At 40.1% G+C, this 27,812-nt stretch overlaps 1 protein-coding gene across 3 annotated transcripts; it reads left to right on the top strand.

Annotated features, from left to right (window-relative positions):
* Nucleotides 1-603: 603 nt before the first annotated feature.
* IL16 (interleukin 16) lies at nt 604-27,273 on the top strand. Of its 3 annotated transcripts, none has more exons than XM_053988289.1 (20): nt 604-930; nt 8,523-8,659; nt 9,325-9,433; nt 11,036-11,129; nt 11,562-11,704; nt 13,981-14,091; nt 14,475-14,589; nt 14,796-14,869; nt 14,963-15,176; nt 16,208-16,325; nt 17,481-17,613; nt 18,391-18,478; nt 19,191-19,666; nt 21,215-21,353; nt 22,583-23,678; nt 24,170-24,353; nt 24,550-24,651; nt 25,335-25,587; nt 26,456-26,581; nt 26,832-27,273. In XM_053988289.1, the coding sequence occupies exons 1-20, from the start codon at nt 619-621 to the stop codon at nt 27,023-27,025; spliced, it is 4,218 nt and encodes a 1,405-aa protein (XP_053844264.1). In that variant the 5' UTR covers nt 604-618; the 3' UTR covers nt 27,026-27,273. The 3 variants fall into 3 exon arrangements, with proteins under 3 accessions (XP_053844264.1, XP_053844263.1, XP_053844262.1); XM_053988288.1 differs by having other exon boundaries at nt 9,325-9,457; nt 21,212-21,353; XM_053988287.1 differs by having other exon boundaries at nt 9,325-9,457; nt 14,960-15,176; nt 21,212-21,353.
* Nucleotides 27,274-27,812: the final 539 nt, after the last annotated feature.

Below are 27,812 nucleotides of genomic sequence, written 5' to 3'. Positions count from 1 at the left end.
TGGCAGCCTTACATTCCTTACTCTCTCAAGGCTAAGATTGACTTTTGCTAAACCACTTACAACTCGGATGTGCCAGGCAGAGAATTTAGAGTTGACAATTTGATTAATCTTCTTTGAATTATAGTGGTTTCATGAATCAAACTTCAGAAGGAGCTTCTTCTTTCCAAATTATATTAGGAGGATAGAGTAATGCTTTTAAAGTATCTTTCTTTTCAATTTGGGATTTCAACATGCAAATTCAGCAGATGCCCAAAGCAAGCAGACAATGACAGCATCACAAACATTTATTAAAAGCACTCCACTCTGCTTGGGTAACATGGTAAGAGAATGAAAAGGTGAAGGAGGATCTAGGAGAGCTCTGCACAGAAGCAGAATTAGCAAGTCATGAGATATCACGTGGCTGTTCTCAGACTGAAAGGCTCTGTTGATTCGATTTATTCATTAGGGCTTTCCAGTAGCGTAGGTTATTAAGTGGGAGAAAGTGGGGTATATTACAACTTACTTTTATATTTCCTTTCCTGGAGGATATTTAGCATCACAGAAGCAGAGAAAATTATTGAAAGTATCATGCCACATAAATGGGAGAATGATAGGAAAAAGAGCAGCAGTTCTCTGAAGATGGATCAGAAGAACAATGCTGGGAACAGGAAGTCCAGAAAGTTTCGCTCCATTTCAAGATCACTTATACTCTGCAATGCCAAAACCAGCGATGATGGGTCAAGTCCCGACGAGAAATGTCCTGATCCCTTTGAGATCTCTACCAGCTGGGGTCAAGAGGATTTTGACTGCTGTCCCAGAACACAGCTGCCATGCACATCAGAGGCAGAGGACAGCCCACCTGATCCTCCACGTGTGGTCACCAGCATTCTCCAGTCCAAAGCTGCAGCAAATGAGAACTGCAACAACACGAGAAGAAAGTTCCTCACCAAGGTAGGCAACTCGTGCTGTGTATTGTAATGTTTCCCACTGCAGTAGCTCCTAAATGGATTAATTAATATTTCTCAGGAACTTAGGGTTCTACTTGGCTTTTTCAGAGCCTATGAACCTGCAGAGTTCCTGCTCTGTATAAAAGGCATGAAAATATACTGGCTTCCCTGCTGTGCTGTTGCACTCTGCTGATGCACAATCTGCTGAAATTAGTGCCTCTAGGCCACTGCCAGTGCTCAGACAAGTACAGCTGGCGTGTTCTATCTGCAAGAGACTCTTCAGCTCAAAATATAAACCTGTCATTGCAGCAAAGGGCTCTTGTAGTGTGATACCATGATATCTCACAAGCCATGCAAGCATGAATTATATTAATACTGTGTCAGACACAGGAGATTCAGTTGGCAGATGCTCTTTCCCTCTGATTCAGGAAGAAGGCAGTGATGCCTCTAAAACCACCAGAGATGTCACATTTTCTAGAGATGTGAAAAGTCTAAGAGCCTCATATTTCAATGTTATTCTTTAATCAGTATGTGAACCCTAACAATCTGAACAATTTTCTGTCTGAGCAATATATTTTAGATGGCTTTAGAAAGTTCTTTCAGTAGGATAGCCTAATTTTTCCACTTTCTCTCTACCTCTTGCTGTGATGTGTAAAAGGGACCTCACTGCAAGTGAGGCACCTGAGGCATCCTGACACCTCCTTTATTACATGCCTTTTATCTGTGCAGATACATGCTTATGTGAAAGAACTGATTCTTTCACCAAAATAGTTGTTCTTGTATATTCTATTTTACTCTATATAAAATAAAATATATATTGGCGAAAATTAGACATCTATGTCTAAACACACAGTGGCACAAGTGCTACTGAAAATCAGACTCTCCCCTTACCCTTGATAATGACCACAGCATGCGCAGCATCACAAAGACTGCAGCAGGATGGAGGCAAGGTGTTTCCAGCCTTGGCAAAGTCCCAGCAGGAAGACAAAACCAAACCAACTTACTATTGCATTCTGACAGAAAACAAGACCCAAGTCCCAAAACTTACTCAGTCTCCTGCAAAATCATGCCAGCTCCTTTTTGGAAACAGTCCTTCTGCACCCTGCTGATGTCTCTATGAGTGAAGGCGCTGGCCGCTGTGCACTCCCCAGTCTTTTCAAAAGTTGAAGCCCTTAGGTGTGTGTCAGCTGCCACAGTTTATTTCCTTGCACATCTCCTAAGTGTGCAGGGCTCCAATAACTGCTGCGATCCATATCCACATGCAACTGCTCAGTATCTTATCTCAGACTGGAAGTTTAGATAGTTTGCTTTAATAGCTGGCAAGCAGCTAAAACAGGGATCTGGGGAACAGAGTTAAGTCCCACAATACCTTTGTACACATAATATAGAACAGCTGAGGATATAAATCCACTCTTAGGCTGAAGCATCAGTGTTGCTGAAGAACATGTGTCAGATGCTGACATGAATTAGCAGCTCAGTCCCTCACAGCAGCATTTGGGTTGCTTAGTGCTGCTGTACACTATGAGTACCATTAAATTCCCACTCCAGAGCTCTCATAGCAATCTAAACCTCTTCAAATGCTACTTGCTAATCTTCCATACCTTTCAGAGTCATGGATCAATGAGTGATTCTGAAGTCTCATCTTGGCTTGCTAAGTAGGATGAACATTGGTAACAGCCACACCAACCCTGTCCTGTACTGCTGCTGAGGCTTTCCCCCTGGAGTATGAACGCAGTGATCTCTACTTTCCGTATGGCACGAGCCTGTCAGAACAATCTTCCTGTACCACATGTCTTACTTACAAAGCTTAAGCCTTCTCTCTTTAAGAAGTCAAACAGGCATTTTTTCTTGTCCCAGTGTAATTTTCTCTCCATCTAAATGTGACACTTCAGAAATTCATGATGTGTGACTCAGAGCTGAAGAATCCTTGTCTTTGTTCAAGAAAATTGACTCCATTCTTTCTGTGGTGTTCTTGTGGATATTCCATTATTCTTCTGCTTTCCAGCACCTCCAGCCCTAAGCGTGACTCTGAAGGTGTTAATAACTCCCACAGAACTGAACAACTTAATACTGCTGTCACAAGGAAGGAGAGAAGAATGCTTAAAAGTGCTGCATGATTTAATGCTCCCTGTGCATTTCTTCTCCTGAGTAAGGGGAAACCTGTAACATCAGTATTCAAAATGCAAATTCCTTTTTTTCTGTTGAAAGCCATGACTCTCTGAGCCATACTCTACTGACTGCATGGGATTCACCATAAGCAATAAATGATTAGCAAATCAGTGTTGCAGGACTACATGACAGAGTTTTTTTCCTCTTCTCTAAAATTCTGTCAGCAATGAGAGCAGATGAACTGTCTTTTAATTAATTTGGCTTCTGTGACCCACTATTCTTCTGACTATTCCTTGCAGTGTCTAGAGGCCCAGGGTTACCCTGGCATCATTTGTTCAGACAGTTTCTGAGATGAGGTGTGCTTAGTGTGGTATGGTGGACAGCCAGCTGGTCTATGTATAAACAAACAGATCTCCTTTACAGTTTGCTTCTCACAAAATCAGCAATTTTCACATGGCCTGAAAGAAAAGAAACCAAAGAAATGGTAAGCAGTATCTGATACCCTGAGCATGGACACAGCAAACACTGTGGAAGATGTCTTTGCCTGCTCAGACTGAAATCACTCCAGTTGTTGGAGAACTGGGCAGGAATAGATCATACCAGCTCCTTCAGAGAACAGTAGGCTCTGCTGAGTGTGAGACCTGCTGCAGGAAGCACTTCTACTGCTCCAAGAAGCATTCCATTACATCTTCCCAACACTCCCAAAACCTTGGGAAGCACTGAGAGCTACCAATGGGGCTGGTAGCAGGGTTGAAATAGCATCTAGAATAAAATAGAATAAAAAAGGACTGAATTCTGATGAAATAAATATGGGAACTAAGCTGACCTGACTGCATGGCTCTACTTGGTTCTAGAAACTTCTGCACCCTTTCTTCCTTTGGTCCCTGATCCTCTGCTTGAAGGAGAGAAAAGGCAAAAGGTATTTTTTCTCCTTTGGTAATCAGCAGGATATAATTTTATTAACTTGCCTTGATGCAAACACCAGTTAGCTGACCCTTTGGTACCAGGACAAGTGCTATGGCAACAGACTGTAATGTCTCAAACACAAGCCCACGGGCAGGATGGAAAACCAAAGCCAAGAGAAGAGACTGCATTTATTTAGATATTTATGTGTTCTCCTCAGTTTTCATACTTCTCTCTTTCTGTCTGCCCAGCCTTCTTGCTTTTGCTGCACATCACCCTGGTCATCCTCAGAGCAAGCTGGGAGAGGAGCTGTTCCATTAATACAGCGTGTGCTGCAAAATGCAGGCCAGCAAAGGCTCCCAGGAAAACACACCAAAGGGCAGATGATGGGGGGAAAGGTCCTTCTGTAACATCTGATGTGCTGAATTGTCAATCTAGGGCAAAGCTTGGTCTCATGCCCTGCTCCTTGCATCATCCTGGCTTTCCAGCTTCTGCCATTTTACTGGTTTCAAAGGGAGTATGCTGCTGGGAAAATGAATTACATCTACTATAAATATTTTTAAAAGACCAAGGCATTGGGCTGGGGTATGTCAGAGCCAGTGGAGTGAGTTTATGCCAAAGACACTCTGGCCCTTTCTGTTAGAACCGATGCAGAAAAAAATTGCTCCTCGAAGAAAATCCCCAAGACCATATTCTCAGAAATCCCAGCCATTTTACAGTCGTAAGGCTGTGAAAGATCAGAAAAACTAAATATTTTAATACATTATTGTACTGCTGTTAGATATATTTTTCCTTTTATTTTTTTTCCTTTTTTTTAAACCAGCAGTCAATTAGCTCATTGTCATGCACTTGGTTAACTGAGTCCAAGACCTTACTTGAACTAGCCTTGTATAACATTTCAATTCAGACAATCTAACTACTGTGTCTTACTTTAAGAGTGCACAAAAGTTTTTCAGTTTTCCACAGATGCCATGGTTACCCTTATTTCTAAACAACATCTGGAATTAGATGTTTTGAGATGGGACTCTGGGTTAGAAATGTCTAATGAAAGCATGAAGGAAAAAGGAATCTTTTAAATGGCAGATAAAAAACATCCTCAGAAGCTTTGCATTTTGGATGACAAAAAATGGGAACAGGAAGAGAGAGTTGGCCTGGATGTACAAATTACTTTTTCAGAACAAAACACAAGAAAAGTTAATCTGTTCTCACCTGTGGAAAATTCAAGAAGGCTCTTCAACTCCTTTAATTTTTATCTTTCAGCCAAGAAGACTCAGTTTAAATGCAAATTTTGCTTTGAGTGGAACTTGCAATGCAGATAAAAGTTTCCTCAGAGTCCTGAAGTGCTGGAAGACAAAGCAGAGAGTTTATTCGCTGGCAGAAAATATATGTTTAAATATATGTTCTAATAATGAAGAGACGAGGTTGGTCTAGGATCCACCTGCCCCCACCTCAAACCTGACAACTTTTTTTAGCAAATTTTCAGTACTCATTATATTCAGACCTACAAATCACCTTTCAAAACAAACAGAACACTTTACAAAGGAAAAGGATGTAAAAATAAATACTGTCTTTACTCTTGGAATCATCAGCAGTATTTCTATGCATAAAATAATCAGAGACAGGAAAAAAACTAATAAAGAACTAAACCAAAAGCAAATTGACTATGGGCACAAGAATTGGTCAAACATTTATTTTTCTAAAGAACAGCTTTTATTAATTTTCTGTCATGTTGCAATAACTTGGATATGAATACAATGATCTATATCCAGGACCAAAAAATACAAATGTTGACAACATACAGATATTTGCCACATGTCCACAGACCAATAAAAACTTTTTTTTTTTAAGTAATTCACCTAAATGAATTGCAGCAATGATTGAGACACAGAGCTAATTTGAAATGTATTCCAAATGGGTAATATGACTACAAATCTAAACAAAAATTGTTCCCAGGACTTTTCTGCTGTGTACAAGGGATTTAACCTCTACTTTCCTAGTGACTAAGTGCATGCAACTTACTGTTTGTGGAAAAATCTTCATATCAGTTTTGATTTGGTGATGTTTCACATGGATGTCCCAATACAACCCAGAATTTCCAGCCTGGCATGTGTCCCATTGTACAAAACACAATCTGTTCCCCAAAAGACTTACATGGTGCTGCAATGAAAAACCTCAGAACCAAACCCACTGCTCTCTGTGATGTCATGTGAAACTGGGCAGAGACACAATTAATTAGGAGGATGTTTATAAACATGATGAGCACAGTAGCTATATACTGTGAACAAGCTATAGGACTCAGCTTTTAACAGAGATGAGTTGGGGACAGTCTGAAAAGGCCTATGAAAATCAATAAAATGAAGTGTGGAGAACAGTTCTGGAAAGTTGTGTGTGTGTGTGTGCCTGACAGGTGTCTGTGAGAAGATATGTGTATCTTTCAAGGGAACATTTCACAAGACTAGGGACTCCTAAGAAGAGAAGTTGGCAAGTCCAAACTTGAATTCTGACTACAGGAAAAAGAAAGAAAATTACTTTTTTAAACAATGAGTTTTAAATACCATTATTCTGTCACAACAGCCCCAGTCCATAAGCACCTAAGATCTCAGAAATACTCAGCCAAATGGCAGAATAATTTCCTACCTTTAACATCTGTCTTACATTTTTCGTGTTTTACAAACACACCACCTTATTGAAAACCTTGTGAGTTTCAATGGATGCTCCATGTATGCAGAATCTGACCTGTAATGTCATAATGATGCCTGAAATAAAGGGCAGTGCAAACAAACAGAAAAGGGAACTCACATTTTTTGCTACTCAAGATCTCAAATTTTAAGGCATCTGAATGTTAACCTTTATTTTGTTACTGTGCTGAAGACTTCAAAGACCTGCCATAAGATTAAAAAAAAAAAAAAACATAATGTAATTCTGATTTCAAGTTCAAGTAAGTATTTCCCAAGATATTTATCTTGGGTGAAAAGTAAATAAAAAGCTCCAAAACTAATATTAGAGTTCAAGCCAACTGGTTTAAGATAGAATTCTGTCCATGCTTATATCCTTACCAACATATTACTCACTAGAAGAATTCTTCATGAACAAAAAAGGCTTCGTAAAATTCAGACACTCCTCATCCAAGGCAGACAATCTGGAATGCAAGCAAACCCACAGAGTTAACGAGTCAGTCAATACAAGTATAGCTCTTATCCATTACCTACTGAATTCAGCCTGCAGTGAGCCCAGGGCCCCAAGTTAAATATTTCATTAATTCACAGCCTTAGATTTACTCTGGCAGGTTTCAGAATGGGAGCCAGGCTTAGGCAGTCAGCCTGAAAGATAATGACCTTTATTGACATTGCTGTAAATTTGCATTTTGTGTTTGCTGTCAGTCAGGAATGATGCAATAGCTATTAATTTTTGGTGAAGAAGAACAATAATTCTCATCCTCAGGGCTGGATGAACTCTGCCTAGGGCAGAAATGAAGCCCTACTAATGGTGAAAGTGGCTACACAGCTTTCCTTGTGCTCTCAGAGGTCTACAGATTACTGGAAATAGTTGATGCCACTTTGACCAGGGGCCCTGGGAGCAACACAGACAGTTGACCACTGTTATGTTTTGTGGCCTGTCCTAACATATGAAATTTGCCTCCCCTTCAGAAATCTATACCTCAGTCATACAAATCTCTTGGGAACAAGCCTGGATCCAGGATACACTGAGAGCCCTCTTCACTTTGTGGAGTATGGAGAGGCTGGCGAGGGCAGAGGAGGTGGGTTCAGTTGGGAGCAGAATAAGTGAGAAATGAATGATTCTCTTGAATCAGGAGAAATACTAAGCAAATGGAAAAGGAACTGTGTGCTAGCTTTCCAGCTTTCCTCATCTCTTTAAAATTTCTAGGTGTTCACATCTGTGCCACAGGAGTGTATTTCCCAGTCAAATGTGTTGAGCTTCATGTGCTTAGTTCCTCCATTCTTTGCCTTCCATATATGTCTCAAAGCACTACTTCCGAACGGCCCCGTGTTAATGATTCATAACTGCATTAAAGATATGCTAAAAATTAGTCCTCCAGATGCAATGCAGACTGCAGCAACTTCAACCAGTCTGGAGTGGACAAAGAATTTTCCATTGCTGCAGACCTCTCTGGTCCGTTGCCCCCACTTAACAAGTCAGCAGCAGGGGTGGAGCTTCTAGTGTTTTGTATACCCTTATTTTACTTATTTTCCATTTAGACCACTTCTGTTTTCCAGAGTATTTAATTTTCTGGCATGTGTTTATTTTCCTCCCTGTCTTTTCTTACAATAGTTAGCATAAGCAAAGTTTTCTGTTCTCTTCCCCTCATGCAAAGGGACACTATATTGTAATTCTTCCCCCTTTAGCCAGAAGCCACTGAAGTCTTGAGAAAAATAACTTCTGTAAAGCACTGACTCTATAATACCATTATTTTTTCTCAAATGGACAGTGTTAAAGGCTCCTGTTCTCCTGGGAGGCAACCTGGTTCTAAGCCTTTCTTAAAAAGGCTCAGAATAAGTGTAAGTAACTTTTAACAGCTTTAGTACTTTTTTTTTTTTTCATGCAACCTTTCATCTTCTGGATCAGGACAGCTGCATCTGCAGGCTGTGTTCAACACCAGGGAACAGCAGCTTAGGAACTAAAATCTCCAGGAGCCCAAGATGTGCATCTTTCTGGAAAGGGTTAACAGGCAGCCACGTGCCTGCTGAAGGCCCAGCAAACAGGTACAGTACATGTGGAGGTAGCAAGTTATTACAGAGACATTTGTTTGCACGCATTTTGCACAACCAGCTTTTTGTGACAAGCTATACCTTGAAGCTCAGTTAAAAGAAGGGATGTCTGGGAATCAATCCTTACATTGCTTCCAGCTGGATACACAGGTCAGGATTGTAGAAAAATAAAACCGTGGCCACTCAGGGATCTGTGCTGCTCAATTACACCAAGAAATAAAACCTGGAAGAATGAGAGAGTGTACATAACATCAGGTTTTCAGACGGTGATGCCTTGCTAAAGGATAGTGTAGGGTGGCATCAGTCCCACAAGGCCACTGGAAAGCAATGTGAGCCAAGGTTCCTGACAGGAAGTAAATGTAGTCTTTGATCAATTTTTGAGTGCAAGATGGTGAGAAGGGAGGAATATCTTGCCTGAATGTCAGCTGTGTGATCACCAGGCAACCAGTGATCACCAGGACTAAGCAGAAGAGAGCAGCAATGGGGAAAAATCCTAGCAGGGGATGGGGTGTATCACACACCCAGGCACCCCATGGCAGCCCTGGTCAAGGCAAAGGGAGAATGCAGCTGACTCCTCAGACAGAGACAGGTAGCACACAGAATAGGGACATATTATTCTGTGTGAAATAATATACAAATGTTTCTTTTTTTCCTTTAAGGGATGGTTGCCTGAGCCCACGGGATGAACTCTTAACACTAAATGTGCAATCACTGAAAGACCTGTCCAGAAAGGAGGATGAGTCTCTCATTCCCCCAACAACACATCTGGTGAAGATCATGATAGCTCACAAAGTAAGCGTGAGCAACTGTGGGGTGATTGGACATTTACTTTAGGGAGGAGGGGAATTTATTCATCAGACATTTGAAGATGGTTGTGCCTTTCGTGACAAAACCCAAAACCTCTTGTGGTCAGACTCTGGTGACTTTCAGCATAGCTTTTTCCCAGATAAACAGAGGCTGTGGGGAGGCCAAGTCTCTGGGAAACTCTAGCAAGGGCTGTTCAAACCCTTCTTTTAGAAACACACAGCTTGCCAATGTTAATTTTCCATTTAGAAGTTGAAGAAAGGCAGAAATGGATTTAAGGGAAGATCCACGAATCCCAGAGAAGCCAGAGAGCAGCCCCTGTAACAAAGTAGTTCTGTGAATCTAGGATCTATCGTTAATAGCAAAGACTTTTCAAGCTAGCTAGCTAGCTAGGAGAAACACTAAAAAATCATTTTCAAAATTCATCTTTAAGGATCTTCTCCGTATTTCTTATTCTGAAGAGCTCCCCAAGGGAATGGGACTGGAAAGCCCTAGTAGGATTTTGCTACTTGGCAATACCCCCACCTGCTGTCCAAAAGGAAAATTAGCATTCCATAGGTCTTGTATCTCCAAACAGAACTCCTGAAATCAGGATTCTGATACAAAGTGTTTGTCCTGGTTAGCTCCACTTAGATTAGAACATACAGGTCGTGCTCTGACACTGCTCCTGTCTCAGCTCCTGGAGAATAACACGGAGCAAAAATCTGGCATTTTGTTTTATTTATATCACTTTCCATATGGTGTCTGTATTTAGTAACGTTCTTCCTTTAACCAGGATTCCCTCAGGATCAAAATAATTGCCTCACAGAAACAGGATCAGAATCAGGACTTGCAAGAACCACCCAGAAATTATTCCTAAGATCATCTGTTATTCAGATGTGATCATGTACTTGTTTTCCACCAGTTCTAAAAACCTGCATTTAGAAAGCTGAATGTTTAATCTACACGTTTTTAAATGCTAGAATTAGGGACCACATTTTCAAAAGCAACAGGAGATTCCAACTGGAAGGTACCAACTTTTTTGAAAACTCTTAAACTTAGTCCTTAGAGGTTTTTAAATGCCCAGATTGTATTTTGACTGAAAGACATCCCTCTGAATCAGAAGTTAGACACCTATCCACCATTGCATAGATGGGATTAAGAATTTTCCTCTTGAATTTAACACCTTCCTAAGGTGCTTGAGTACCTGAAAAGTATGAGCAACCTTCAGAAATTAGATAAGCATGGCTATATCTTATCCATCCATCAAGCTGTCTGGACCACCTGGGGGTGTCCAATTAATTTTCTGTTCATTTTGTCAAAGGACCTGAATCTATTTCTATCTTATTACCTTGTTATAATCATTTTTACAGTAAACTTTTGAGCTACGTTCCCCTTTATCCTCTTATTTATTTTAAATAATGAAATTTGCTCCATTTTTTTTTTTTTTTTTTTTTTTTTTTTATTCAGGCTGAAATCTGTGCGAGCCAAATTAGAAGAAATTTGTATTTTAAGAATAGATCACTTTGGAAATTTCTTGCATAGCAATGGCTTTTGTTTGTTGGTTTTCTGTTTGTTTTGTTTTAGGAAACACCAACACGTAAGGAAAGGCCTTTGGAAATACAGAATGGTTTTCTGCACGGTAAGGCTGCATGTCAGCGGACTCGCAGTAACTCCACCAGTAAGTTGCAGAGCAATAATCTATTTTCTTGTAATACTCAGGGAGTGCAGATCACGGGCCCCCATCGTGTGATAGTACTATGGTGCTAAAAGAAATGTTGAATGCTGTCCAAATTTATTCTGGGATCCTTAGCTAAGAATTGCTGATGCATAAAATCATCAGCTGCTGTGTTCACAACATCCTGCATCCCACTTTGGTTTGCATTTCATGGTTTGGGGCTTTTTTTAATGGTGTATTCTAAATAGGCCAGCACTTTTTTGGTAGGGAACGCATGCTTTTTACTATATTTAACACTAATTGCTGTTGCCTAAGTGACAGCTGAAAACGAAGAAATTTACAAAGGGAAAACCATTTTCGAGTACCATTGCCTAAAACGCCTGTGCAAGCGGTCCAGCCCTTGTTAGTAACACGCCTCTCCGCCCGCCCCGGCAGGTGCCAGCCCGCTCTGGGCCGGGGCTGTGGAGGTGCCAGCGCCCCGCAGAGCTGCGCCCCTCAGGGACCGCCAGCCCCACGCGCTCCACGCCAGCCGAAAATCGCTGTCGCAGCAGCTGGACTGCCCTGCTGGGAGAGCCCCGGTGAGTACCGCGGAGCCACCTGAGAGACGCTCGGCGCTGTCCCCAGCAGGGCTCTCTGCATCGAAACAGAGTAAAAATTGAACGGGGTAGAAAATCTATTTAGCTTTAAGTAAAATGCGCTACGTAGTAGCTTGCTAACATAGGTAAAATATGCTGTTTAGTTTGTTAACAATGCTGTGTTTGTAAAACTGTTTTAGCTGAAGGGAAAGAATGCAATCTCCAAGGTGAAGAGATAAGAGAGGCCCCTTGAACTCTAAAATGAAGAAGAAAAAAACTAAAGCTAAGTCTGCAAAAAATAGACAATTAGAAAGTTCTCTGTACAAAGGGCCAACTGCAAATTGTAATGCAAAATCAGCACAATGAATATGCATAAACCTATGGTGAGATTCTATGTATATATAAATTAGTACGAGGTAATAAAAAAGGATCGAGAATCCTCAAGGGTTGCGCAGGCCCTTTGAAAAGAAATCCCTGCGTGCACCCAGCGCTGTAATAATCTCGATTTTTCATTGCAATTCAGCGTGACATGGCAGCCGCTTTCCTGCCTGATCCCCTCTGCCCCGCAGGCCCAGCCGGGCGATGGTCGCTCTGCCTCCTCTGCTTTCTGCCCCCAACATCTCCCCTGTGAGGGGTGGGAGAGCAGCAAAGGCCCTGCCAGCAAACCCCTATTTCTCCAGGTTCTCCTTCCCACTGCCCAGCAGGTTCTATGGTGTGGCTAAATTCCCAAGGGTGGTTTACACCACCCCGCTCTGAGCCCCAGTGTCACCAGTGTCCCCAGGCACCTGCGCTGGCCCAGCCATGGCCACAAGCGGGTACAGAATCACCATGGTCCCTGCTGAAAGAGACAGATTTAAACACCCTGTTAAAGGAGGCTGGAGACTGGCTCCTGTGCTCTCCAGGTGGATGCTAAGTGACCATCAGAGGCTGGGAGATGGTTGGAGTATTTATGGCCAAAGGTCCCCAGGCTCAGATCTGGAGGAGATGGAGGCAAAGCTCCTCACACTCAGCTCCCACCTCCCTCCCTGCTGCTCCCTGCCTTCTCCTGGCCCATCACCCACCCTGAGGGACCCAAGGCTTTAACAGGAATAAGGAGGCTGCAAACCAGAGCACAAAACCAAACCAAACCACACCTGAGTGCACAAACAGATCCTCAAGGATTCACAGGGTTTCCTTCTCCTCAAAGATCCTGTGTGGCATGTGCTGCCCATTTCAAGAGGCTCTTTGGCAGCATTCTGGCTTTGCGTATTGCTACCCACCACAAACAGAAATTAAAATACACCTTCTCACACAGAAGCAAAAGAAATTTGAAAATTTCCCATTTCAGACTCAGAAAACCCAGAATAAACAATCACCCTGGTCTGACTGAGGAATACATTTCGGAGAGTGTGTTTTTGGTGTTGCATACCTGTTCACCTCTTAATCCTGTTCCCAATCGCATGTTGAATAGATAATCTGGTTTTCATGTCAAAATTGAGTCTCTTGCATATGCAGAAGCCAAAATTTTGGCTGATCTTCCACTCTTCAACACCTGCTAGTTTCACTTTGCTGCATAAAAAAAAGAAAAAAAGAAAAAAAAAAAAAAAGTTGAATTCTCTCAGATGTGTAATGAGTGCAATTAACTCTGACCCTGCTGAACTTCATGCATAGATAGCTTTGGGTAATTACTTCTGTCAGTGTTTAAATTATCTTGTAATACCCATATCCATGTTGAAATAGGAAGTTTTCATTAAACATTTCACAAAATATTTCATTAAAAGTTCATTAAAATGGGACAAATCTCAGAGGCTGAACTTAGGAAATCCAGCACAAATTCATATTTTGGGGAAAATGCTTTAAAAAGGTTTGGTATGTCCCAAGATAAAGTTTTTAGTCACAAGATGAAGGAAAGATTTTGAATGTCTTGATTCTAGTTCAGTTCTTGAAGGCAAAAATGATAATACTTGTTTATGTCTCCTAATGACCACAAATGGGGTTTTGGCTTGGGGACGCAAGCCAGAGCACAAATTTATCTTTCTACACCATTGCAACACTTCAAGGACCAACATCCTAATTTTTCTCCAATTTAGTCCCTACAGGACAAATTCAGTCAGCAGCAATTTTCTGAATAACAAATGGCTTGTGAAAATTAGAAAGATTTTTTTTAAAAGAATTTTTAGTACCATCAGTTATAAGGAGGAAAATTTCAAATAAACAAGTTGCTGCAATGTATGTTCAAGAATTCCTGCTTATGCATTTAAAAAAATTGTGGGTTTTGTTGTTTTTTTTAATATTCACAGGCAATTTCAAGGTCATCTAGATCCCTAAGTACAGCACAACTAGTGTACACATCCTGTGGCTCACAGGCTTCAGTAATTTCAAACATTGTATTGATGAAAGGACAAGGGAAGGTAAGACTGGCTCTTTTGATTTACCATGAGTTTTACTTCATCTCACAAATGTGATCTGCAAAGTACAGAGAAGTGACTGCAGGTTGCTACTTTTGGGCTGCCAATTCATATCCAAGAAAAAATTTAAAAAATAATTTTGACACCTTTCCATGTGCAGTGAATTAATTGATTGGAACAAACAAAAAGCAAAACATGAGAGGATTCTGCTGAAATTCCCATTTACTCTTACTACAGGAATGTGATTGACTATTTTTTCATGTTTTATACTACTCCACTGACTCCACTGACAATACTGCCCATGTAGGTAATGCAGAAGAAACTGCAAATGAACTATTATGAGAACTGAACATGAGTTCTCACACACTTTTTCTTCCATAAATTAGGGTTTGGGCTTCAGTATCGTTGGTGGTAAAGACAGCATTTATGGACCAATAGGCATCTATGTCAAAACCATCTTTCCTGGTGGAGCTGCTGCTGCTGATGGAAGGCTACAAGAAGGTGGAAAATACCTCTTCTCTCCCTTTTCCCACTTCCCAAAAAAATGACACTGAAAGACCGATTGAGGCTGAAATGAGCCATAAGTGACTTTTACATCTGCATCCTTTTTTGCATTTGCAAGAATCCTTTGGAGTGCATGTATGTTATCATGTTACTTATTGCAGAATACAGTAATAGTAATATAATTTTTTTCTCTTTCAAAACAGGTGATGAAATCCTGGAACTGAATGGAGAATCCATGCATGGATTAACACATTATGATGCTTTACAGAAATTTAAGGTTATGTACTCTCCTTCCAGAACAACCTCTGGTTTTAGACACAATGTGCATGTGAGCTCAACCCATTCACTCACAGTCTGTTCTTTCCAGCAGGCCAAAAAGGGTCTTCTGACACTAACAGTCAGGACAAGCTTCAGCACACCTCATTTTGCTTCCAGCTGTCAGTCACCCCTCCTGTGTCAGTCACTGGGCTCCACTACATGCATAACCAAGGAAAACAGCTCTTTCAGTTCAGAAAGTGCAGCATTCTCCTTAAATCCTACAAAGCCCAATGACAGGGTCATAGTGGAAGTTACCCTAAACAAAGGTGAGTGTTGACATTAACTGAGCACTGCTAACAAAGCACCGACTGACAAACCACTGTTCATTTGCTCTGTCTTTCCTCACTAACCTGATTCTTTTCCTGAGCTAAGTTTTTTTAATACACTAAATTAGATCTTGGTGCCTGTCAGTGCTAACAAGTGTCTATCAACAGCAGGATTTTGAACACCATCTGTCCTCAAGAGCCAATCATTGAGGTTTTTTTGCTCTCAAGCTTTAGAGTCACATTCATATCCTTCACATGAAAGTGTAAAGCTCTTGTCAACAAATGCCACTTATTAAACAGACTGTGCAACTCTTACCCATAATTATGCAAACAGCTAATTTCACTCTTGAAAAGGCTTAAAACCAAATAAAAATAAGTATCTATATCTTCCTCTAATTCTTTCACCTCCTCTCCAACTGTCATCATCTCCTATTTATAAACAACCACTGGCACAATGAAATAAACTTTTAAATATGGGAACAAAACAAAGCCTCTGTGAGGTACCAGTGACTTACCAAACACACAGGATGGGATCTGACATCAGTGACTGTCCAGTGCAAAGAGGGTAAACTCACAGAAGTCTTCAGCTGTGTTATATAAAACAGAGGGAGGACTGAAATGATATAGCTATCAGTAGCCAAATATCCTTAATTTTAGCTTGTTTTCACTCTTAATTTTAGCTCCTTAATTTTTTTTTCTATTCTGTCTCCTTGTAAATTCATTTGAATTCTTCTGTAATGACAGATATTTTGCAAAATAAACCTGCATTCCATTGTGTCTGTGACACTTTAATCATGAGGGGGGAAAAGCCCCCATAACAACCCCACAATAAAACAATAGAAAGATACAGAAAAATGCAGTGGAAGCAGCAACAAATAGTGAATGTGCAACTTTCATTAACACAAGACTTTGGTTCTAGTTTGTGCAGAAAAAAGAATTAAATTTAATTAATTTTTAAGAAGATTCTTCAATGGTTTGCTTTGACTATTACTTATGTTGTTTTTTTTTTTAATTATTATTGCATCTTTCAGAGCCAGGTGTTGGCCTTGGAATTGGGTTATGTAGCATCCCTTACTTCCAGTGTATTTCAGGGATCTTTATTCACACCCTCTCGCCAGGCTCAGTGGCACATATGGATGGGAGACTCAGGTAGGATGAGAAAGGCTGGCTGTCTTATGCCACAAGGTTCTCATTGATCTGTTTTATGGGTTTATTTTTGACCTATTTGGATAGGAAGAAATACTGATTTCTGGGAATTTGGGGTTTAGAGCACATGTGTTATTCTCAGGGTTGGAGCATATGTCTTCAGGATATGTGGGATTTCCAGAAATACAACAACCCACTGAAATCTCTGCCTCCTGCCTGAGCTGGGCTAACTTGGAAGGTCTTAGACAAGCTTGTAGCATTGCTACTGCAGGAGATCTCCAAATGAGAAAGTATTTAGAAAACCCTAAACATATCACATAACTTGGCTGGTTTGAGCACTAGATTTTTTCTGATACAAGCTCCTCAAATTCTATTACTTCTTACCCAATAGAAAAACAGATTTGCTGAAATGAGCTTTAGTGAGAGTGTAGAAATTCACTTTCAAAGGTTTTTGACCAACTAGTAATGTTGAACATAGTGAGAATTGAATAGAACACAGGAGTTTCAGTGAAGTATTTTTCATTTAAGTTTAGGTGTTCTGTAATCCTCCTCTCTAATACTTTAGCTGAAAGAACTATAGTCTTAAATTATTCGAGTTATACAAATCAGTGCCTTCAGTCAGGCTCTTAATGTGTGTGAGAACTAGAGCAGAGCAAGGCAATCTCAGTTTCCATGTGAGCCAAATCTGGATTTCATCTAGAAAAATCCAGTTTAGCAGATTTTGATAGTTTGTCATTGGAACTTTTTTTAACGAGTTATTCACATATGTAGCAGAAACATAACATCCTTTCTGACCTTAAATAGCTCTAACACAATATAAAGACATGAAAAGTGAAGTGTTAACTGGAAAGGAAGGAAGGAAGGTGTAGGTGGAAGCAGCAGCTGAGCTGCAGACAGCAGAAAGAGCACCAAGTGTGCACAGCTGAACATGCAGAAAGCTCAGAGGTTGCATGCAACATGGCAGATCAAAACCCCTTGACATCCAACTCATTCCTATTCCATTTTCTGTAACAGGACAGAAAGACAGATTTAATCTGTAAGAAAATTAGAGGTTGGCCTTATGAATTTGCTTTTTGCATGTTTTCACATGGGGGAGATGAGGTCAGGAGAAAATCTCTTGTTTATATCATCTCTCTTTTTTTTTAAATATCTCTCTAGGTGTGGAGATGAAATTCTTGAAATTAACGAAACTTCAGTACAAAATACAACCCTTAATGAAGTTTATGCTGTGCTGAGCCATTGTGATCCTGGTGCAGTACAAATCATTGTTAGCAGACACCCTGAGCCACAGGTAGCACAGTCTGTGTTCTGTCTGAATTTCAATATAGCACGTATTGAGAACTAAGAGGAAGCAAGTGCTGATCTAATACAGGGGGAAAAATGATGACTACAAAGATGTTTATCTCTTTATGATCATCACTGCACACAAAAAAAATCTGAGCTCTGCACTGTCTTCAGTAGAATAATTTAAGATTTGAAGATAGTCAAATCTTAAATAGTCTTACATGACTATTGGTGATAGTCTTATATGAGGTTCTATGCAGTGAATAAGGAAATGACAGAAATAACATTTAAGGAATAACCCAAAACATAGGTCTTGTGTAAGAAAGAATGGACAATAATAAGTAAATAATTTGAAAGAGGGAACATACCTCCCCAAAAAGAAATAAATATTTATACACTTCTCTTTCAATAATTAAAACAGAGGTCTTGCTTGCCAATATTTATAATTAAATTAGTATTGAAGTACAATCTCTTATTCTTGCAAGGTTTTTCAACAAAATGCTTCATAACACCAAATACTGTATAAATTATTATTAAGTTTAAAGTGTTACATAAAGCATGCTGTATTGAGTTTGCTTGTACTAGTAAATCCAGGACTCCACTTCTAGTGAAATCTGCAAAAGAATGTTTGTCTTTGAAAGGTCCCATTTTACCTAAACAGCCACTAAATAGAGCACATCCATAAATATACTTCATATATACTGGGAAATATACAAATATATACAAATATAATGGTGTGCAATAAACTCAGCTCCTGAGAGTAAAATGGCATTATATTTCCTAGGTGTCTGAGCAACAGCTAAAAGAAGCTGTTGCACAAGCTGTGGAAAACAACAGATTTGGAAAGGAGAGACACCAGTGGAGTACTGAAGGTAAGGGAATAAATGCATTCACTGAGACACGGTAATTTTGACTTGAAAGATGTCGAGGATGAGTACATGCTGTATTAGAATCCTTGAAAACAGTCAAGTAACCCAGAGCAGAAAGAAAGAAAGAGGAGGAAACTTCACAGGACAGCCCTCCTAACATGTCTCCAATGACATGTTACCAGGGTAATGAGAACAGAGCAAGTCTGTCTGATTATCAACAAAAATTTTTTGTGCGAACTTTCTCTCACAGTTGCTCATACTCTCCAATTTACAAGCTCTGCTTAGAGCTTTTCAAACCACTGTCTGTAGGTGACAGGACTATGACAACAAGGAACTTTGAAGGTGATGTCCTAGGGGTAAACCTTGTTAATTCCTTTTTTTGTGTGGAAATGCAGTCATGGCTGGAGCTATTTGCCCAGCTCATGACAGGTATGACATCCTCTCCCAGTAATGATACTCCTTTGAGTGTCTTCTAAAGAACCAATAGGTAACAGTCATCATCAGTAAAACTATAGTGCTGACATATATAAGGAAAATGTTATTTGGGTGCTCAGGAACTTGGCTGTTGACTCTTCACCCTACAAGCATTCAGTGCATAAATAACACCTTTGCATCCACTGAGGATGATATTTAGCTGCAGATTTCATCAGCTGATTGTTAGAAGCGAGCACTTGGCATGTACTGAACAGACATTTTGACCGTGTTCCTGGTACAGGTGTTAAGAGGCTGGAAATGAGCTGGCACGGGAGGCAGCCCTGTGAGAAGCACATGGACAGGAGCGCGGGCTGCTGCAGCCGCAGGGCACAGCGGCTCATGACCCGCTCCAGCAGCGACAGCAGCTACAACCCCCGGGCCTCCTGTGCCACTGCTGCTGTGCACCAGCTCACGGACTTGAAAGCAAGAGTACACAGTGTAGATGTACCAATCACCCAGCAGCCTGGGCTGCTGTACTCATTCTCTGCCAATAATTCAGGGAGAAATTCCCCTCCCATCTGTAGTGAAGCTGGTCGAGCCTTGCAAAACACTAAGAAGTCATCAGAGATCCTTGTTAGGAAACCTAAATCATCAAAGCCCAAACCTCCACCAAGGAAATACTTCAAGCAGGACTGCACGTATGATGACCAGGGTAATGCAGGCAGAAAAGAAAGGCTTGTATCAGAAGTGGCTGCCTCACCTTCTGCAAGTGTGCAGGTAAAGTAAAATTTACATTTTTCTTGTGTCCGCATATTTGTGAGCTAGGGGAAGGAGAAAGGCAAAGTGACTTTGCATGGCAACAGGAAGAAGGGTAGGAAAGAAAGAGAAAATGTATATACACATGAGAATTGGGGGAAGAAGATGAGGCTCTTCTGTTTTGAAAATAAGGTGTGTATGTTAGTGAAGCCAGTTTAGCGCAAAATGTTATGTTCAAAGTAAGGTCAGAAGGAAGAGAATTGTCTGAAGAAAATCTTCCATACTAAGGTATCTGAGTTAAAATCCCAGTGAGAGCAGCTGCAAGAACGAATCTGAGTCCTGCCTCTCCTCACAAGCATGTGCCATTGGTGTGCCACCGAGCTTGCTCTGGTTCCAGGGTTATGCCCTAGGCTGGGACTGGAGGGGTCTACACAGCCTCTGATGCCAGCTTGGTGTGGCTCACCCCAGCTACCTGTGTCACAGAGTCATATCATTTATGAAGTAGTTATGAAACAATAATTTCTTTATTTCAATAGTGGATTTTTATTGGAAGAAAGCACTAACATTGTGTGCAGCAGGGAATCTTGGGCTCAGATACATGTCTTGAAACCAGGAGGTATTAAATAAAACCATTTAAATTGTGGTGCACATACATCTTTGTTGATGAGCTACAGTATTTGAAAACAGTGTACATTGGTACATTACTAAATTTCAGTTCCCTCTCTTATCTAGGACAACAGAGAGTGTTTCACTTGCATGAGAGTGAAGGATTGTGAGATCTGCATGTTGAAACAAAATTGTGGTTTGTTTAAAACCGAAAGTTCTTTTCCTCAGGTTTAGTAATGTGGCAGTAGAAATGAACTGTTCTCAATGCAATGCAAAGAAAAAAAAAAAGCAGCCCAAAATACAGAAAAAACTAAAACAAAACAAGAAATAACCAAACCAAACACAAAAAACCACATCCCCTCCCCTCCAACCAGTTCCCAAGCTGCAAAGATCAATACAAATTACATAGAGAAAACTGAAGTTCACATATAATCTTAATATCCAAGAAAATTTAAGTTAAGCATCTGAGGTAAGGTCATTTTTTACCATCCCCTAAGTAGAATCACTGCTAAAAAATCAACTTTCAGAAGTAAAATTAAGGGCAATAAGTATTTGTTGAACTTACCACTCCCTGCAACTTCTTATTCTTTGTACTTAGTCATTCTAAATGACAGTGAGAAAACCCTAAATCTTAAGATCAATAAAATCCATGAAAAATCAAGGTCTGTTCAGGAAGACAGCTTCCTCTATTAAGACAGTCTGTATATCTGTATATACCCAGGAGAGAAAGTTTCTTGTCAGAATGTATTTCAGATCATTAAGAGAAGGTTTTATTAATGCTTTTAAATTTTTTTTAACCTTTACTCCTCACAAATTTTGTATTAGTCAGTCTGAGGCCTGCATACCACAATTTTAAATGAGGTTTCTGTTTTTTTCCAGATTCAGATATTGTTTCAGATTCATATATAGTGTGGTTTGCATAATTGCATTCTGACACACTTCTCTTTCCTGTTTGTTCAGCAGGAAGCTGGAGAAGCAGTGCTAGAGGGACATCAAACCGATGTAACCCACAGTGTCTTCACCACTTCTGCTACTGCATATGATAAGGAACACACAGCTGCTGCTCCAGTGGGCAGAGATCAAGAAAGAAAAGAAAAATTAGGTATGTTCAATTCCATGAACTTTTCCCCTCCCAGCTAAATATATAGTATTTAGTTTGGATTCCAAAATGGGTATTGAGCTGACTTCACTTTCTCTTTAAATGTAGTCTTCAAACCATATCTTCAAATTTTGGGATGAACAGATGAAATTTCAAATTATTGATTAATCTGTAAAAAAAAGGGAAAGTAGATCAAAATAAGCATAAGAGATGATCTATTGTAATTTTAAAAATTATTGATTAATCTTTGTAAAAAAGAGAAACTAGATCAAAGGCAGCATAAGAGATGATTTATTGTAAAAATTATTAATGGACAGATACATTGTTTCTGTATTGCTTCAGATGAAACTGCTTAGTTATACTGAATATCTCATATTAAAGCTTAGTTTTAGGATTTCTAAAGGATATTTTTATGCACAATTTCAAGATCCTAGTGTCGCAATGGTACAAACCACTGATAAGTTACTTTCCTGCTGTGCTAGTTAGAATTAAGGAAACTTGGTGTTAAGGGAACAAGACAGTCTCAAGAGGTCTCTTACAACGTACAAGCTTATGTAATTCTGTAAGTTATGGCTCAGATAAGTAAAAAAAGTAAAAATGTTGCCTTAAAAAAGTTCATGCTGAAGCAGAAACCAGTACCTGTGCAGCTGCACAAACAGAAGTTTGCTCCACCATGTCTAACATTAAAATGCTTAATTGCTCTCTGAAGTAAAAAATATTCCCATATTAGAATCAAGTTTTTATGTATCAGAACAATCAACTGGAAATGCTTGAGGAAATTTGAGGAAGCATAAATATAGAAGATCTTCCTATGAAAATCTTTATAGAGTAGGATATAGTTATAAATGTAGAAAATCAATGTTTTTTAAAAGAATTTACTGTAACAACAGCTTTTTCTCTAGGCTGCAAACAGCATTGCAATTTTAACTTTCTATTTTAACTGTTACAGCCTGTATCAAGATTTCAGCACCCCATAATTATTTGTAAACCCTCTAAAAAAGCAATCTCGTATGTAAGTGTGGAAGAGCCTTGTTTTTCAGTTAATTTCAGTGTCTGGATTCAGAACTTATGGATCAAGAATTATGAATTTTTAAAAGTTTAAACCTTTTAGAAATTTAAAAAAAATTATCAGAGGCTTGAATGAAATTCAAGGTTATTGAATTAATGATGCAGCGAGAAGGGATGGAGAAAAAGATGGATGGTTGTTTATAATCGATGTGTCTCTATTACAGGGACTCCACTTTCATCAATACAAAAGCCTGTACTTAAAAGACAAGCACGGGTAGATTATAGTCTTGATACAACAGAAGATCCCTGGGTTAAAATTTCTGACTGCATAAAAAGCTTATTTAATCCTACCATGACTGAAAACAACGTCCACTTAGATTTGCAACCTGGCATAGACAAAAAAAAAGAGAATCAAAATCGAAGCAGCTCAGAGACAGTTCTGAAGAAATCAGAATCAGAATTAGTCGGTTCCAAAGTGCTAAAATCAGATGAAAATGACAGTGTGAAAAAGGGTCCTCCTGTTGCACCAAAGCCCACCTGGTTCCGCCAAAGTCTGAAAGGATTGAGGAAAGCAAATTCAGATCTAAAACCACAGGCAGATCAAAGTCCTCCCAACCATGACAGTATTTCCAGCAAAAAACTGCAATCCAGCTTTTCTCGTGTGTCTCCTGGAGGATCATCAATAAAACAAAGAATAAGCTCATTTGAATCCTTGAGTGCTCCACAGTCACCTGAAAAAACCCCCCGAAGGTTGAGCCTAAAACCATCGGTGCAGAAAGAACCTTCTCGCCCTGCAGCAGGGGCAGAGGCAGCTCCAGCCTGTTCAAACCAACCCCTCCTCCCACATCGTGAAAGCAGCCACCAACAGCCACCTGTGGCCATGGCTACAAAGAGCCTGGATAGATCCTCCTCTCGCAGGGAGAGTATTGCCAGACCAGAGAAAACCAGCTCAGAGGAAAGCAGCAATGCCAGCCCTGAACATTCATCGAGTCTCTTAACTCCAGGAGCCGTTAACTCCCATCTTTCGTCCGTAGCGAAAGCGCACAGCCTAAGGTCACGAAGCTTCCCTCTCACTGCGGCCCAGGCTTGTGAGATAATGAAGCCCTATGATGAGAAGTGTAGCAAAATCTATTCCATCAGCAGCCAGGTGTCATCTGCTTTAATGAAATCATTGCTTTGCCTTCCTCAGTCCCCAGCCTCTTCTGGAAACAGTGCATGGGAAACTCTGGACACAGTGTCTCAGTCCTCCATGGAGGAGGATGGGGCTTCCAGCTCACCTGCGAGTGAGAACCATCACCTGGACACTGGGTTTTCACTAAAGTAAGATACATATTTAAAGCTCAGATTTACACATCAGCATTGGTGAGCAGCTGCACTGATTCACTGACAGATTAAAGTTTTAAGGTAGCAGCACACAGAAGTAAAGCACAGACAAAGAACATTTTAGAGCACAAAGGTTAAATGACTCATGACTGTTAATTTTGGTTTTAATTTGTATTATATCCGTACATGCACATTTCAAACATCCTCCTATTTAAGGAGCATTATTTCTAGTATCTCCATGATAAAGCAGATTTAAGTCCCTTTGCCTGAGGCCATGAAATTATTCTTGTTCTTTTATACAATGGATTCTACTTCCTTTAAGTGAACATGATTAATTTCCTTTTGCCTGTATTTATAATTATTGTAGGACTTAACACCTGAATTACATGCTAATAAGATGAAAAGATGACTGCTCCAAAACTCCCTTTTAGTGGGTATGTTCTCTCATAGCTCAATCTTTCTTTTTTGTTCTTATCACAATGGGACAGCCTCTCAGAGCTGAGAGAATACACGGTGAGCCTGGCAGACAAAGGGAAGGAGGAAGACAAACAGGAACAGGGATCACCTCAAGCATCCGGTGTGTTGGGACAGTCAGTCATCTCTCTGCTTTCCCCCGAGGAGCTGGTAAAACTTATAGAGGAAGTCAAAGCTCTAGACGAAGAAACCTTAAAGGTAAACCTTTTTTTTTTTTTTTTTTTTTTTGTGTGCATGATTTTCAGAAAGCTGTAGAGTGAATGTGTCTGGTAAACTTTGAAACTTAATATTATGCTTATGCCACTAAGTCTCATTAAAAAATGCACAACAGACTTTCCAATCATTGTGACATATCTTCTGGGAAATTCTTGACTTTATTCCTTTCTCTGCCTAGGAACTTGATGATATTCATGTTACAGTTTTGCATAAAGAAGAAGATACTGGACTTGGATTCAGCCTGGCAGGGGGCATTGATCTAGAAAACAAAGTGGTAACAGTAAGTAGTATCTTACAAAACACTCTCAAATCAACGCTCTATCTAAAAATACGTACCTTACTGGTTTTCTACTACAGTTTTTGGCTTTTAGATAATCAAAGCAGAAAGCTGTATTGATGGGGTTGAAAGGACCATGGTGGATGAAAACAGGTTTCTTCTGCACAGAGCTGCCTCTCCAAGTGTCTGGTTGCAGTGTCCTGCTTGCTTGGGCACCTACTCCCCAACAGCTCTGAAAGCTGAGGCAGAACACACAGCCCTCGGCAGGAAATAACCAACACCTTACTCATGTGCTTATAGAAGACCATGCAGGATGGTCTGGAGGAATGGGATGGGTAAAAACATGTCAGGGGTCTGGAAGTTAGAGATAAGTGTTACACCTCCTTCCTCTCACGAGCAGCAAGAGGGTCAGGAAGTAGAATATGCAAGGTACATAGCACAGGTAGCATGGCTTTAGCCATCTGGTACCAGGGCCAAACTGCTCCCCTGGCTGCTTGAGGAGGGATGTGCACAGGAAAACTTCCCTGTGCAAATTTATTCGTCCTCTGTCCTGAAATGTGATAGAAGCCACTTCTTCCTGGCAAAGAATAAAGAATGCCCATGGTGTAAAGTGTTAACTAAGGGATTTAGTGATGTCCTTTTTTCCTCTTCCCTTGTGTGTGTGTGGTGGCTGGGCTCTTCAATAGGTTCACAAAGTATTTCCCAATGGACTGGCCTGTCAGGAAGGAACGATTCAGAAAGGAGATGAAGTACTCTCCATTAACGGGAAGTCTCTGAAAGGTGCAACTCACAGTGACGCCTCAGCAATCATGCGACAGGCCCGGCAAGCCAGACAAGCTGTTGTTGTCACCAGAAAATCCAAAGATGGAGAAAAAAATCTCAATGTTTCAATCAGCTCTAGTACATCATCAGTAGCAAGTGATGCCTCACAAGAGTCTGGTAAGTTTAGTGGCATTATCTTACAGCCCCCACTTGATAAGTGTTTACTCATCACCTGAAATCCAGGTGTTCATAAAACCAGCAGTAGCTGCATAAATCTGTGAACCCTGATTAAAGACAGCACAGTTAATAAAATATTCCTGAAATAGACATTGAAATATATAAAATAACTTTATTGGAAAGAATTAATGGATTTCTAAAATAAAAGAACACCTTAAAAAACCTAAGCATGATTCTCTATGTGGATTTCTGTAGATGTACAAAGATGGCTATTGTAGCACACCATCTAATTGAAGGTATAATGACAACTCAGTGAACAGTGGTTCTTTATTCCAATATTGTTACTTGTTCTCAATGAAAGAGAATTTCAGTTTGAACAAACAATACACTATTGTTTGATATAGCAGGTGCCTACATCTGAAACACAGCAAGGTTGGAGTTTTGCAGAATATTTTACTTTCAGAATAGTTTTGTGTTTTGATTTGGTTTTGTTTTTTCCTTAAGCATGATCTGGAGATCTGTAGCTTTATTTCCATACTGCAGATTAGCAGCTTTGTAGTCAATAACAACTTCATAACTAATATGAAGTTAAATATATCCCTTAGATTTTGTTCATTTAACAGATTTTTATAATTCCAGTAAATGCCTTCCGTTTCCATTCTCCCATTAATTCAAACATAACTTTCTTTCCTGAGCTTCCCAGAGTGCCTTAAAATGACAAAATGAGAAATTAAAAGCTTTAGTATTCTCTTTCATTTGGCAGTTTATAGGACCTTTGCAAACAATCCAAAAGTTAATTTTTTGTAACAGATGTTTGAGCTTTTTAGACTGTATGCTGTCCATGTGGTAACTTTCCATTTGTTTCCAGCCACTGGAGATACAATCTGCACTGTAACTCTAGAAAAAACATCTGCTGGTTTAGGATTCAGTCTGGAAGGAGGGAAAGGCTCTATTCAGGGAGATAAACCCATCATCATCAACAGGATATTTAAAGGTAAACACATTTAACATGTTCCCAACTCAGGCTGACCTGTGGGGCTCATAACTGACTGCTGATTTATAACTATGGAAATGTTATTTTTTCAAATGCAGCATTATATTGTTCAGTGACAGTAATTTGTTGCCTGCTGGGACCAGGTGGTTTATAGTAAACATGCTGGTGATCCATTCACTAGTAAGTGAAAAGGATCCATTAAAGTTTCCTCCACAGAAAGAATTAAAGGAAATTCATTTTCTGTCCCCAGGGACTGCACTGGAACAGAGCAGCCCAGTTCAGCCTGGCGATGAGCTCCTACAAGTGCACACAACTGCCATGCAAGGACTCTCTCGTTTTGAGGCATGGAATGTAATCAAGGCATTACCTGATGGGCCCATCACAGCCATCATCAAGAGGAAGAATGGCAGTTCTGTTACCAGCAAGTCATCCAAAACTTTGTAAGAGGAGGGATTAGACTACTGCCAATATTCAAACAAAGGATTTTATTACTTGCAAGATACTCAGAAAGCACCCACGAGGAGTACACTGGATCTTACTGCCAGTTACAGAGAAAGCTGTCTGGGATTAACTAAAATGTGCAGTAAATGGGCATGATTCTTTGATTTCAACCTTCAGAAACAGATGTTAAAAAGTGTATAATTATAAAATAATGGCTTTGTTAATAATATAGTGGTTGTAATAAAATATGTGACAGCTGTAGTACTCTCCTATTTTAAGCTATTAACTTAGCAAGTATCACAAGCAGATCCTGTGCTAAATTTTCAGTGCTACTCTCCAAGTCCTGTTCCCTACCTTACCTTCCCAGCAACAAGAAATGTATCTACGAGCCTACAACTAAACACTGCCTTAGAGAATGGGTATGGCAGAGAAAGGGGCTGCAGTTTTGTGTGTCAAAACAACATTCCCTAGAAAATTCCAGCTTTCCTATTAAAAACACAGAACATTCAATACAGCCAAAACCTGTAAAAGTGACTTTCTACTAGCAGCTGACAGAGCCATCTCAACTGCAGCAGGCAAACACAGGGTGGAAAGGAGTTCTCATGGTATTTCAAGGGCCAGGCAGGAAGCTGAGGCTAATGTAGTGGAAGTTTTCCTAGCCTTCCTCTGGCCAGAGGTCTCAAGCGGAGTACAGCAGGAGAATAACAAGGCCATTCAAAACAAAATCTTACCTTCTAACAACACTTTTTTCTTTTATATGTCTGTGTTAATTTTGCAAGGGTAAGTACCA

This window comes from Vidua macroura, chromosome 12 (genome assembly GCF_024509145.1).
Source record: "Vidua macroura isolate BioBank_ID:100142 chromosome 12, ASM2450914v1, whole genome shotgun sequence".
Taxonomy (NCBI): Eukaryota; Metazoa; Chordata; class Aves; order Passeriformes; family Viduidae; genus Vidua; species Vidua macroura.
The sequence above is the reverse complement of the archived record's forward strand: the minus strand, read 5'-3'. Positions and strand labels throughout refer to the sequence as shown.

What these genes read in the sequence shown, in the direction of transcription:
- IL16 (XM_053988287.1), top strand. Translation starts at nt 619, where the DNA reads ATGGATCAGAAGAACAATGCTGGGAACAGGAAGTCCAGAAAGTTTCGC. An exon ending in GCAGACACCCTGAGCCACAG is followed by an intron (nt 17,614 to 18,390) that starts GTAGCACAGTCT and finishes TATATTTCCTAG; the next exon opens with GTGTCTGAGCAACAGCTAAA. An exon ending in TAGAAAACAAAGTGGTAACA is followed by an intron (nt 24,652 to 25,334) that starts GTAAGTAGTATC and finishes GCTCTTCAATAG; the next exon opens with GTTCACAAAGTATTTCCCAA.